The sequence below is a fragment of the Myotis lucifugus genome, unplaced genomic scaffold (genome assembly GCF_000147115.1).
Source record: "Myotis lucifugus unplaced genomic scaffold, Myoluc2.0 scaffold_15, whole genome shotgun sequence".
Taxonomy (NCBI): Eukaryota; Metazoa; Chordata; class Mammalia; order Chiroptera; family Vespertilionidae; genus Myotis; species Myotis lucifugus.
In genome coordinates this window covers 366,615-381,191 of record NW_005871063.1, presented here as the reverse complement: position 1 = coordinate 381,191, position 14,577 = coordinate 366,615, and the positions used below count along the sequence as shown (strand labels likewise).

At 42.8% G+C, this 14,577-nt stretch overlaps 1 protein-coding gene across 1 annotated transcript in view; it reads right to left on the bottom strand.

Moving 5' to 3' along the window:
* Positions 1-10,249, bottom strand: part of CFAP69 (cilia and flagella associated protein 69) — a 64,899-nt gene extending 54,650 nt beyond the window's left edge. The window contains exons 1-2 of the mRNA XM_006084931.3: positions 10,121-10,249; positions 622-681 (exon numbers count right to left, since the gene is read on the bottom strand). Coding sequence (XP_006084993.1) covers positions 622-666 — 45 coding nt within the window. The 5' untranslated portion in view covers positions 667-681; positions 10,121-10,249. The remainder of the gene's footprint in view (positions 1-621; positions 682-10,120) is intronic.
* Between the last annotated feature and the right edge of the window lie 4,328 nt (positions 10,250-14,577).

The window sequence follows — 14,577 nt, the reverse complement described above, 5'->3', positions numbered from 1 at the left end:
CACTTCCTAAAAGCATGCAATCTTCATCTTGTAGTAATTTCATAGTGTGTGCTGGCTTTTAGGTAGTCAGTCAGTTCTTGGGTAATGTCAGGAGAGCGGAGTGTGTGGGCATATATGCATATGTTTTTATTATCCTTTTTCCCAATGCTGAGCTCTCAATTTTGAGTTTTATCAAAAATAATTTTATTTCCATTACATTCTATATATTATTTCTCTCAAAATAAACTACCTATGAGTATTATGAATATGTATCTCTAACCTGATTTCCAATCAGAAAAACTTAAGTAGTACATCATGATACACTTTTTCTGTCCTTGGTCCCCACATCATACTTGGTAACAAACAAATACAGAGGCTAGATGAGTCTTTTTTCTACTCCTATGATTCCTTCTGTTTATATTTACCATGGATTTGTCCATGCCACAAAACCAAATGTAGTCTCCTCCTCCATCTTCCTTACCAGGTTAACTATATTCATACTAAATTTAAACAGTCCTTGAATATTTGAAATGGTTTCAAGAGGAGAGAAATGAGATTTATGTTGGGGGGAATACATGTTACCTTTCAGGGGAATCACAGTTTAGAAATGATATAGCAGAAACATTTTCTCTCAAAGCTTACTTGAGCAGTCTCTTCAAGGAGTTTGATGATACTATTTAGGTCCATAGGCTTTAAAGCACCCTAAAAAAACATAAAACTCTTAGTATTCTATGAGAATCAAGAAGTTACATCAAACATAGTATTTTCATGATATTATTTATCCCTTGGCAACTTAAAAATATCCTATGACAAAGAGACAGTGAGCGAAGAATAAATAGCAGATGAGACCTTTTAGGAGTAAAAATAATCTTGGAGTTAAAAAAACACAAACCTCTTGAATTCTAGTATCATCTTATAATATTAATGTCTAAGTTTCACTAGTTCCAAGAGGCCCAAAAGAGCATCTGGAATAATAGCACTTCCACGCTTTTCTTCATCATGCATATTACACATCTCATTACAACCCACCGAGTTTGCCTACGCAGATACACACAAGACTAACTTCTAACCTAGAGGTAGAGATCGCCTTTCTGAGCTAGGTATTCCCTCTCTCAGTGGTCCCAGCATTCTCACTGTCATCCACATTGGAAAACAGAAACCTCCAAGTTCTACAGCTTTTACATCTTTCATATTTCTTGAGCCCATTTCCTCTTACTGATTTATTTGGTTCTCATCTCTCACTCAATTACTTTCTTGCTGTTCTCCCTGCCTCCATCTACTCTTGTACTTGCAACATCATCCTCCACTCTATGGCAAAAATAATAAAACTCAAATCTGAACACAACCAGTCTGAATCATTCAGTGACTCTCCATTAACACCCCTGACCCCCCCCCCCTCTGTTTTCAATTATGTTGTCACAATCCTATTCCTCTCCTTGGTTAACCTCCATAGATTGATCCTTCAAGCAACAGCTCAGGTGTCACCTCCCCAAGGGATGAAAAAGGGTGGAGCAAATGTCCCTCCTCTGTGCTCCCATCGCACCCTAAGCATATGTCCGTTACAATTCCCATCAGTGTTGCTCTAAAATGGTCTACAGATCTATCCCCCACCATGCCCTGCCCCAAAGTTCACTTGAGGGCAAAGACTTGTTTTCTGGCAACCCCAGCACCAAACACTGGGCCTCGAGTAGCAAGTCCATTGTAGCTAAGTGGGGAAGGAAACAGGAGGTGCTATCATCCAGAGTGTAAGTATTTATGATAATACAGAAGACCCAAGTTCTAAATACAGTTTTGGCTATATTTAACTTGGGGATTAATGTTTCCTTGCATAACATTTTCTTAATTCAAATGTTATATCAAAATTGCTTACTCCTCTTATATGAGTTAAGCTCCTTGGTTTCCTTCCTCTTATCAATCCTCCCTTCACACTTACTTCTACTTTAAAATAACCATTTGAAAAGATGATGTCATGATGATATAAAAATATACAAAAGGGGAAAAATCCTACTTATTCCTATCATCTAAATACAACCTATGTTATTTTCTGGTTTTAAATATTTTCACATATTATTTTCTGTTTTTATTTACATATATAAATGCTTTACATAATTTCACTTAGTATTAACACCATTGTACTTTTGACTTTTAAAGCTATAATGCATACATTTCCATATTTTTACAGGGTCATTATTCCTTTGCCTCTTAAGTCTAGATTTTCTTTCCCTCTCACAATTACACTCGTATATTCTGACCTTAAAAAAATGTCTTGCAAAAATAATTTTTGAACTTTAAGTCTGCAGAATAAGTATTGGAATGAATTTATTTACTTAAAATGATTTTATTTAAAAAATTAACAATCCTGAAAGGACACACCTGGAAAGCTGTTGAATATTCTATTGAGATCTTTCCCTGGGGCCTCCCTAAAATCTCCACCCTTAAAAGCCTTAGGTCAGAGGACCCAGCACCCCCCTCAGGAGCACTTCCTCACCTTTTCCTTCCCCTCCCCTCAGGTGTATCACTTTGACCTTCCTCACTTCTAAGTAAGGGCCCTTCCTTTGAGGCTGTAACTACTTTCCTAAGCCCATTTCATCTACGGATTACTTCTACCTCTGTGATTTCGCAAATAAATGTTCTCTTATAGTTTGAGTCTTGACTCTGAATTCTTTCCTAGCCAGAACTCAAGTACCCAGGTTGCTGAACCCAGGTCCGATCTAACCCCACTGGTCTGATCTAACACCTGGTGCTGTTCTCACACCACCACCAACAGGATAAGATTTAAATTCACAAAGAGAGAAGGGAACTCATTAAATAAATAATACATATCACCTCCTGTGTACCTGGTTTTGTGCTGGATGTTGCTGGTGCATATTGGAGGAAATGGGGAACACTACAGAAAACACCCAACAGACAAGGTTTCTGTCCTCGGGAAGTAGCACAAAGCCGAGCATATGTTACAGATAAAGCACAGTTATGCATTGGAAACCCCTAAAAATAGGACAGAGAAGTCGAGCTGAGGAACTTTAGGAAAGGCAAAGACCTTAAACATCATTTAGTTCAGCAGTTCTGAGGCTAAACCAGGGGTGGGCAAACTTTTTGACTCCAGGGCCACAATGGGTTCTTAAACTGGACCCTGGACCGGAGGGCCGGAACAAAAGCATGGATGGAGTGTTTGTGTGAACTAATATAAATTCAAAGTAAACATCATTACATAAAAGGGTACGGTCTTTTTTTTTTTTTAGTTTTATTCATTTCAAACGGGCCGGATCCAGCCCGCGGGCCGTAGTTTGCCCACGGCTGGCTAAACTCACTTGAGGGAGCATTTTAAGAGCCCCCGGCTCCACCCTGGGGATGCTGTAGAATAGATCTGGGGTAGGGCACATTTTTACAGTACAATGTCTGTTTGTTTTTAAAGCTCCTGAGATGATTGTGATGGTCCCTCAGGTTTGGGGAATACTCATCTAGTACAGGCTCACTTTTTAGTGACAAGAAGAAAATTCTGAGCTGTCCTAAATTACAGCAGGCAGAAGGATGGGAGGAAGAGACAGAGAGGTTAATCAGTTAACAACTGCAGGGCAAAACCAACAGAAAACTGCTTATGTTCCTGAGCTTACGTTGAAACCCTGAATTAACTCCCAGGTAGCTATTTCCACGATTATCGAAAGCAGTGGTTCTCAACCTTCCTAATACCGCAACCCTTTAATACAGCTCCTCATGTTGTGGTGGCCCCCAATTTCATTGTTACAAATTGAACATAATTAAAGCATAGTGATTAATCACAAAAACAATATGTAATTATATATGTGTTTTCCCATGGTCTTAGGCGACCCCTGTGAAAGGGTTGTTTGACCCCCAAAAGGGTCGTGACCCACAGGTTGAGAATCGCTGATCTAAAGAGAACAGCCAGGTGCCACTGACCACCAGGAGCCTCTGCTTCTTGCTTACACACGAACTTTCCAGGTGTTATGCCCAGATTTCAAGATTCCCAAGAAACCACATCAGGGAGCCAATCCGATGCAAAAGCATAAGAATCTGTATTCGAGCTAGCTCGGCTCCCCCACCTTGCCGACGCAGCGACAGGAAGCAGAGAGAGAGATAACTCTGTGTGGAGACAGGTTATATAGGGGGAGTTGGAGGAAGGGGAGGAGAAAGGACTGTGCTCTGCCGATTGGCCAGGCACAAGTCTGTGTCTTGTTCCTGGGTGTGGCTAGCAGAGGCTTAGACTTCCGGGAAGAAGCTCCTTGCCAAGCACGTGGCCAAGGTAAGATGGAGCACTTACCCAGGGGCAAGGTGGATTGAGAATCGCTGATCTAAAGAGAACAGCCAGGTGCCACTGACCACCAGGAGCCTCTGGGCCTAGCCCTCGCCCTTTCACCAGGCTGCTGCCCCCAAGCAATCCAAAGGAACAAACACTTCTCCCTCCGAACTATGTATGATCCCAGGACTAGCCCCACTTCACCCTCCCCCACCCCCTTTACCTATAGCCCATGTAAATTGTTTCCAAACAACTTACACCTTCTTTCCCCTACGTGATGCGTAAAAGAGCCCGCCAACCCCGAGACCGCAGACGTGTTGTCTCCTCCATCTAGCCCTGCTGCTGCTGCTGGTTCAGACTTCATGCCCAATGACCTGTGGCTTCTCTGACCAGCATAATATCTCAATAAACCCTTTCTTTTGGAAAGGCTTCAGCCATGAAAGTTGTGTTTAACACTAGAAAAGGGAACAGGCCTGAAGAGGTGAAGAGATTTGATCAATGTAATTATATTAGATGAGGTAAGCAATAAGGAGCTACTGTTGAATCCCGAAAGAAAGAGAGGTGGACCCTGACTGGTGTGGCTGTTAGTTGAGCGATGTCCCATGGACTAAAGTGTCCTGGGTTCCATTACCAGTCAGGGCACATGCCCATGTTGTAGGATCGGTCCCCATCAATGCTTCTCTCTCACATTGATGTTTCTCCCTCTCTCCCTCTCCCTTCCTCTCTTTCTCAAATCTATAGACACATTTTTTTTTTAAGAGAGAGGGGTGGGACTCAGAGGGAGGAAGGAAGAGGATAAAATGATAAAGTGGTGTTTATGGAAAATAGACTGGGCAAAGGAGGAGCAAGCCAAAGGGCTGGCGAGAAGGATGACACATTAATAGGCCTGACTGAGGCACTGTGGTGACAAGGAAGGGAGCAAGTAGTTCTTTTAAAGCCCAATGTGGTGCCCCTTGTTTTTCACCATATCATCTGACCTGCTGGTGGAGGGCTGGAATTTTGTTTTGTTATTGTTATTGTTTATTTTGTTTTATAATCTGGATACATATGAAACTATCTCCCACAGCTCTCCGAGTTCACTGCTGTGAAACTCTGCAGCACGGTTCATATCATACTGCAGTTATAGCACACGAAGCATAGCTGCTCCAAGTGGGAAATGGGGTCCTCTATTAGTCACAATCGCAGTTACCAGAAGGGGGAGCTGGCCCTGAGTGGGTCTGCCCAGGGTGGGCTGTAGTGTGTGGGTTCTTGACTTCGTGCAGGAAAGATTTCACAGCACAAGTCCAGGTGATTTTGAGAGTAGGTTTATTAAAGCCGGGAACAGTGAAACAAGGAAGAACCAAGGGTAGAAGAAGCAGCAGGAGAGAGTCTAGGCAGGGCTGCTTTGGCTCTCTAAAAACGTGATAGGAAAGAAATGAGCCACGGTGGGTGGGACGGCCCTGGCTCGCTGGGAAGTCAGAGAAAAGGGGGCCTTGGAGACAGGTTCAGTGGGTGAGCCCTGACAAGCTGCCACTGCCCATTGCTCCCCTGGTTGCTAGTCTCGTGGGATCCCTTATTGTTTAGGAGATGCAGGCCTGTGGGGGAGGGGAAAGGCAGGTGTGCTCTTGGGAAGGGGAGTGCGCACTTTGTTTTGAGGGTTTTTGAAGGCTGGCAGTTTAGAGGCGGTCTTAGGGGAGCTCTCAATAGAATACTCATCAGTTTTTCCAGGTGTGCCCTTTCTACTGCTTGGTCAGCACCAGGGCAGGGCAGGGGGTCTTTAGTTATCACCTGGTTTTGCTGCTCTTCTGAGCCCGGAGCTGAAATGCAAGTGAGGCCTAGATATTTTCTCTAGGGAGGAAAGGTCAGGGGTCCACACTGAATAACCAGCGATATGCAGGGGAGGAAAGGCCACCATGGGGGCGAGGGCCAGCGCTAGTGTTGCCCATTGCTAAGCATACTAGCACGTGGGGCTTTCCGCCTGGTGACCTGCATCTGGCTGTAAACTGCTCAGCCAGTTTGTTCAGCTGTCTCAGTTTCTGAAATCCTCTTGCCGAGGAACTTTCTTAGCTCCTTACTCTCCTGCCTCAGCATCACCTGAAGTCCTATTGGAAAAGCAGACACCAGAGGCTCTACTCCAGATCTGCAGAATCAGAATCTGCATTTTAGTAAGACCCCTAGATGCTCCAAATGTACATTAGAATTTGAGAAGCACTGCTCTACCGGGTTTCTGATTTTTTAGAATGAGAGGAACAGTATTAAAATAAATAGGAAATAAAGAGCACACAACTTGTGATTTCAAGTGTACGAGGGAGCTGGCTTAATGAACTAAGGTAGGATCCACACTCTCATTTTTAGCTGCCAGGGTACACTGTCTCTCAAACATAGGCAGAGGAGGAAGTTGCAAATGTGGAATGGTTTGAAAATATCTAGAGTTCCAAGAGTCTTTTCCTCTACTGGCTTGAGGCAGAGGTCTAAAACGTTAATTTGATGAACAAGAATAGATCGATCTAGAGACAAATGGTAGGGGAGAGGGGGTTAGAGAGCAACCAAAGGACTTATGTGCATGCATATTAGCATAACCAATGGACACAGACACTGGGGCAGTGAGGGCCTGCCAGGGCTGGGAAGGGATGGGGGAGGGGGTCAATTGGGGAAAAAGGAGACATATGTAAAACTTAGACAATAAATAAAATAAAATAAAATGTTATCTTTTTTTTCTTTTCTTTTTAATTGACACCGGGGCCACTTATTCTGCCCTCCTGAATTCGCTGGGACCTTTGTCCCCTCTGAGTCTCTATTATGGGGGTTGACAGACTATTCTCACAGCCATTAGCCACCTCACCTCTACCCTGCATCTTGCTAGACACCCCCTTTACCCAACCTAAAAAGTTATCATTCTAATGATGGCAAAGAGCACTAGGCCCCACTCTAAGTAAAGAAACTGAGTAACCTGCACTTAATTTCTCATGGCCTGAGGGGCCTCTGTTGTAAAAGCAATCACAAACAAAACCGGAGTGATCATTTCTCCCAGCTCTATAAGTTTTTATTCTATTTCATTTCTTTTGGTAGATACTTTTTCTTCAGTACTTTATAAAACATTAATACTCCTGAAGTAGTTGTTGTTAAACAAACAAACAAACAAACAAACAGACAAACAAACAAAAGAACCTTGGAGGCTGAAAGCTTTTCTAAAAGAAAGATTTACTGGGCCAAAAAAGGACCAGGTTCTGGGGAGAAAAACTGGGGACAATGAAACAAGGAAGGGCCAAGGATAGAAGGGCAGCAGTGCTAGGGAGAAAAGACAAACATGTCCACCATCCTGGACTTGATGGGCACTTTTATACTTAATGTTTGGGGAAGAAAGATATAAGTTGTCTTGAAAGAATTTACATTGGCTACAGATGGGGAGGGGGAAGGTGAAGCAGAGGCAGTTCTATGACAGGTACACAGTCTATAATTAGGAAATACTACATTTGACAACAGTAAGAGCAGTCTTGAAAGTTCATGCATATGTGGCATATGAGGGTCTAGTAGTCTGCTAAATAGATGCTTTCAGGAATGTGAGCAGTCTGTTGTTAGTTAGCCCACAGCTGGCCAACTGGTTAACTACTCCGGTATTTTTCTCTCACTGATGTAATTTAACGTAGTGCATCTCAGAATTTTTCTCTTGACATTACTTAACAAGGTAGGAACTTAAATTAATACAAATTGATTTCTTTTTGGAAGAGAATCCTGGGCCCTGGAAGAAGAGTAATAAAAGGAAAAAAGTAAAAGAAAACGGGGAAGGAAGAAAATGTGCACATATATACGCAGGTATACTTGTTTTGCTTTACTTGATATGTTGTGGACTATTTTGGCCATGGCCTATTAAAAGTATTTCCTCTTTTTTCTTTTTCTTTTTAACCCATGCTTGCCTGTCTCCTATACCCTGGTCAACCACCCGCTTTTACACCAGGTAAAGGAAGAATGAATGAGGACCGTAAGATATAAAATTCACCTGCTTCCCAGTTTTGCCCAGTGCCTGGGAGGACAGTGGTAGTGTTGAGCCCACTTGAAGTCTTGGGAGTGGAAGGCTGCTATTCCTTAACAGTTCTTTCCACAGCCCACAAAAAAGTGGCTGAAACACTTCCACAAAACCGACTAGGTAAATTCCCCGTTCCTCCTCATGCAAAAATGCTGTTGCCCCGCAGGTTGCTGTGTAAATGTCTGGCCATCCTCAGAGAGTTCAACCCTAGTCCCACAGCAGAAGAGGAACCCAGTCAACTGGCTACTCCCAAGGAACTCTCCCAGGCTCTAGGCTGTGGACACAGGAGACAAGGTTCCTTACGCAGCCCGAGACTTGGAAAGTCTCAACAGTAATTCCCACAGTGGCCCCATGTCATTAGTGTGAGGAGGCAGGGCAGGATTCCTCCATAGAATTCAGGTTTTAGGGCTTGGTCATGGCTCTCTGGGGAGGAGCAATGGAAGCCTAGCATGAAACAAACGACATGGAATTTCTAAATACCCCCACCACAATGGAGACCCAAGGGAGCATTTGGAGTGAAATTTCTCAACAGATCAGCTTGAAAGAATTAATTTTCATAACAAGTAAATTCATAACCAAATGTATGCACAATAAATTAAATCAATTACAAGTGACATATGATTTCACTCACATGTTGAATCTAATGAGCAAGATAAACTAACAAACAATAGAAATAGACTCATACTGGTGGGGGGGTAAGGGCTGGGAAGAGGGGGGACGGGGAAATGGGAGATATCTGTAATATCAACAATAAAAATATATTTTTTAAAAAGAAATAGACTCATAGATACAGAGAACAGACTGATAGCTTTCAGAGGGGAAGGGGGTTGGAGGCTGGGTGAAAAAGGTGAAGGGATTAGGTAAAAACAAACAAACAACTCATAGATACAGACAACCATATGGTGATTACCAGAGGGAAAGGGGAGTGGGGGGAGGTAGAATAGGGTAAAGTGGGGGGAAATGGTGATAGAAGGAGACTTGACTTGGGGTGCTGAACATACAATACAATATACAGATGATATATTATAGAATTGTACACCTGAAACCTATATAATTTTGTTAACTAATGTCACCCCAATGAATTCAATAAAAAAAACCCACAATGAAATAAAGAGAAAAACAAAAGAAAAATCAATTCTATTCTCTGCCAATCCTCTCTGACCCACCCCATAATCAGCTTCAAATTTTACATAAAACGATGCTTCATTTCTAATTTTAACACCAGTTTCCTCTTCTCCCTGCGTATGTTTTAGTAGCAGCAATTTAATTTTTTTCATCATCATTTATCCCTCTATGCCCTCTTCCACCTCCACCCCCTGTCCCCCCGCCGCAGTCACCACACTGTTGTCCATGTCCATGAGTTCTCTTTCTTTTTTTCTTTTTTGCTCAATTTCCTGACAACCGCCCGCCTCCCCTGCCCCGCACCACCTAGTAGCAGCAAATTTAAAGACTGGAGAAAGTATACGCCTCTATCCAGAACATCACTACATAAAAGGGATCTACATACATAGTACAGTGCAAACAAGTGTTCAAATGCATGTCTTTGCTAAGAATGTTTCCTTCCCCCAGGCCCTTCGTAGTCACACTTTTGCAGGCACAGCGGCAAAGCCTCCCCTACTCAGTTGGGTGGACGCTCGATCGCGAGCACCTGGTGGCCCAAGTTGCCAGGCGGGTTGGTAGACCCGCTCGCCAGCTGCGCAGTTCTCGGAGGGGTCAGCTAATAGATGCCCGGAAGTTGACAGGAACCTCGGTCCCGCGGAATACCCTCGTGTCCACTTGGGCCCCCATTCCCGTCCTTGCTGCCCCCCAACTCGTCCCCGCCTCCAGATCTCAATCTACTCCCTCCATGCCTCCCCAGCTCCCCAGGCACGTACACTGGACCTTACCAGAGCGTCCTCGTCCTCCGTCACCACCCCGATCACCGGGATTTGTCGAGGGCTGCTGGACTTGCTTTTGCCGCGCGGCCCCTGGGCCTCGGCCGTCCCCGGGGCTTCGGCCGGTCGCCGGGGCCTCCGTTGTTGGCGCGGCTGACTCGGCGTGGCGAGGCATGGCGGCTCTTCTGTCCTACAAGGTGCCCGCAGCGGAGGGACTCAAAGAGGCCTTGCCGCCGGGAACGCAAGGCCACCTGAGAGCCGCCTTCCCCGCGCCGCCGCAGCCCACCCGGGGCCTTCTGCTCCCGCCTCCCAGCTGGTTGCTAAGACGCCAGCGCGTTGCCAAGGGCGGGGCCAGAGACCGTAGAAGCGCCGGCTCCTACGGAAGCCCGGGGGTCCAAAGTACCTCAAACCCTAAGCTGCACCTCCACGTTCAGAATGGCTGGGTTGCTCTGTGCGCTGGACCTTGGCACGGAGCTGTGCAGTTTTCTGGGCGCGTGCGTCTCAGGTTTGGTCACGTGCGCAGGGCCTTCTGAAAGCGGGGGAGAGTGGGTGGAGGGATGAGGCGTGGATGTGGGATGTGTAAGAGGTAGATGATGGACGGATAGTGTGGGAAGGGGAGCAGTTTATCTCACCCCAGAGAAGTGACTCGTGTCACCTACATTTCCAGCCTCCGACCTCTTCTGTACTTGAGTGGTCCTACAAGGCAGTTCAATAAGGCGTTTGCCACAACGTGAGAAGACTTTTGAGTCAACTCATTGAATCTAGAACAAGTTAATCTCACTCTTCTTACCAGTTAAATAGAGAGCTGTGAGCAGACAGTTTTGTAAAGTGGTGGTTGGCACATAAGCGCTCAGTAACTGATCAAGATTACCGTTGTCCTTACTATTACTGTGTTATCTATTCACTGTATCCTGAGTAATAGTCCAAGAAGGGGAAAGACTTTTAAGGAAAAGCTTCTCATGATAATCATCATTATAACCTAACCACTCCGAACACCTTGGCTGTGAAAATTTAAGAATCCCTTAAACCTTTTAATCCTTTTTTTAACTTACAGAAATTCTTCAAGATTTAAATTTGTTTTTATATCTTCCATAGAATTCACGGGCTGAAAAATTACACATAATCTCCATAAAAATAAAATTCATTGCACTTCTCGGGGTTTCTCTTCTCATTTATAGAATAAGCAAGTTGATCGGTGATTTCTAAGGCGCCTTAACCAGTTCAAACACTGAATAACATTTTTGGCTCCACAAATAAAGAGAACTGGGAAAACCAGATTGGGCCTGGCAGTACTTAATGTAAATCAGAGCCAACCCCCAAGCTTCTTTGAAAGAGTCCTGAGTATTTCCAGTCTCTATTTTCTCACTTCAACGCATCCTTCTACTTTCCTCAGCCCAGTTCTCTGAAACTGCTCTGACTGAGGTCGGAGTCTGTAGACACTGTACTTGTCTGCCGTATTTTACACTGTTGACCACTCTCTCCCTGCCTGAAACTCCTTTGCCTGGGTTTCAGCATTCTTTTTTTCTTTTATCTTCACAGTTACCTCTTGGTACTTTTGGAGCAGCTCTCAGACCTTACACCTAGAATTGGGGTCAGCAGGTCTAAGTTTGCTATCACCCACGGAGAGTGCAACGGGTTTGTCAAGTGTATTATTAACATGACCTTAACTGAGTTGCACATTCCGCATACACCATATCAAAAGCAGACTGAAACCACTCGGATAAACACAATGGGTTACCTGAGACCAAGATGGTGGTGGAGAACTGACCTCTGGATGCAGCTTATCCTGTGTGCTCATTCTGGTGGAAAGATGAATAGGGGGATTGCAAAGGAAAATTTCCCACAGAAAGCAGAGCTTGCCTAGGAGATAATCAACTACTGCTGTGTTTCAGCACAATAGGCTGAAGTTGACACTGTTCTAGAAACCTGCATGACCCTGGCAAATCAGACTCTCCTCACTGGACTTAACTGAAGACACATTCCTGGTAAATGAACAGGGGATTTTATTTTATTTTAACTAATTGTGTGCAGACCTATATATTCACTAGAGGCCCGGTGCATGAAATTTGTGCGAGGGGCTCAGCCCTCGTAGTCCCACCCCCTGGCCCCTGCTCGTTCTGGAAGGTCATCCCGCCATCCTGTCTAATTAGCATATTTGCTTTTTTTATATAGGATTTTGTCCTAGATCCAGAAAACCAGTTTCCAATGTTTAGTTAGCATAACTCCTATGAACTCCCCCTTTCTAGCACTTAAAAACCCTTCACTTTTTCCTGTTTACATTAGGTAGTGGATTTAACTTTAATCATTATTCACTGATGCCTCTTAATATAGATTTTTGAAGTCTGTAAGTTAAGAGTACAGGACACTTTTTTTTTTAATGACACTAAAACACAAAGACATAGAGGTAAAAATACCATTGAAATGGTAACTATTTCAGCAAAAAAAAATTTAAACTAACAGTAGAAAAACTTATGAGAAATTACTTATACATAGAGAATAAAAATGTTTCAATCGGATAACAATTCTGCAGATTTAACATCTGTTAAGTTAAAAATTGCAATTTCTTTAAAAAGCAGATGTAGATTCAAAGACTAATTAGAAATTTTAATATGTGGACTTACAAATTTTAACTTTTAAAGTAACAGTTAAATGTTTTTAACATAAAAACTAATATTAAGAAATATCGTTCTGCTTTTTCCTGATATTTCTTTGCACATTGTCTAATGAGCAATGTCTAGTAAAATTGTAATTATTCATTAGCATGAGTTAGGAACATTTCTAATAAGTATTTTAGATTACATATGAATTTGGTAGTCTCTAAACTAATGCCAGATATTCTATATGTTCAGCAAATATTTCTTTCTGAGTCAAAGTAATTTATTTTAAACAATTTTTATAGCACATATAGAGTATAGTGTCAGTTTAGCGAATTATGTAACCAGAAATACATATAAAGCTTGAATGTAATCTGCTTTAGTGTTTTAAAAATTTGTTCAGATTGATTGTTACAGAAACAAAGCATGAAAAAGAAGCAAAACTAATTACCTCTTTCCAACAGAATCATTAATGCAAATTTGGGAGTAATAAGTGTATGGAGCAGAAAACAAAAGTAAAAAAAAACCAACCACTCCTGAAATCAACCATTCTAATAAAAAGTGTAGTGATAACCTAAATTGTGAATGATTTTTAAATGTTTAGTGAATAAGCTAAATAAATGTTAAAACATGAAATGAGTTTATAGAGTGGCTTTCACCTGATCAAAGCTTCAGTTCCATGATATAGAAATATTTCTGTGAAATGAAAATGTCCTCAAGCTTTTAGAACTAAAAACTACTTACTGTGTTTACCTGGTGGGAGGTTATAGTGAAGTACCTCCAGGACATAAGTGTCTTTATTGTGGAGCAGGATTAATCAGACAAGTTTTATTCCTATGACATTAATTATTCAAGTTCCATACCATGACTTGTTCTGATTCCCTGGACTCTGTATTAGTTTGCTAGGGCTGCCGGAACAAATACCACAAACTGGCTGGCTTACGCAACAGGTATTTTATTTCCTCACAGCCTGGAGGCTAGTAGTCGAAGTTCAAGGTGTCCAAGATTGGTTTCCTTCTGAAGCCTCTCTCCTTGCTTTCAGATGGCCCCATTTTGACTTTGTCATCACATGGTCTTCCCTCCATCTTAAACTGCCCTTCGTATAAGGATGCCAGTTATATTGGATTAGGGCCCACTCACATGACCTCATTTTATCTTAATTACCTCTATAAAGGCCCTATCTCCAAGTACAGTCATTCTGAGGTACTGGGAGTTAGGACTTCAATGTATGAATCTTAAGGGGATACAATTCAGCCCATAACTGATTCCAGCATCCTTTGGGTTATAAATGGAATTCATAGAAAGAACAGATTCAAGAGTAGAATATGCTTATTTAAGGCAAAACTGGTATTCTTGCCTATAGGACACTGATATTTCTCCCAGGAGTGATAAATTACTATTTTAACAATTTATCACTGTACATTTGATCAATGTGAATCTGTCCCCGGGAGATGCACTTCCTTCCAGGGCTCCAACATATCTGAACTTGGAGCCTGCTTTGTAAAAAATCAGTATTTCTTGTTTTATTTTCCATCTGAAGAATCCACTACCAGAACTACTGTGCTTTCCTAGGGTCCCTAGAGCCTGCTATAAACAAACAACAACATTCAACTGCCGCCACTTTATTGGGGGGCACTATTTCTGGGAAGCATAAGTTAGGAAAAGATGGAAGTGAGGCAGGCAGTGGAGAAGGAAGTACAAATATAGGTGTTACTGAGCCGGCCAAAGCTTTATAAGGGCAGTTAATTCCTAGGTCTTTTAGAACATTTTCCTGGAGGCCTATGGATTATTGCACTTCTCAACAGCCCATCTGGGGGAAAGGAAGAAGAATTTATCCACCAGCTCCCTCTGGGGCTGCATCTCTTTGGTCAAAGT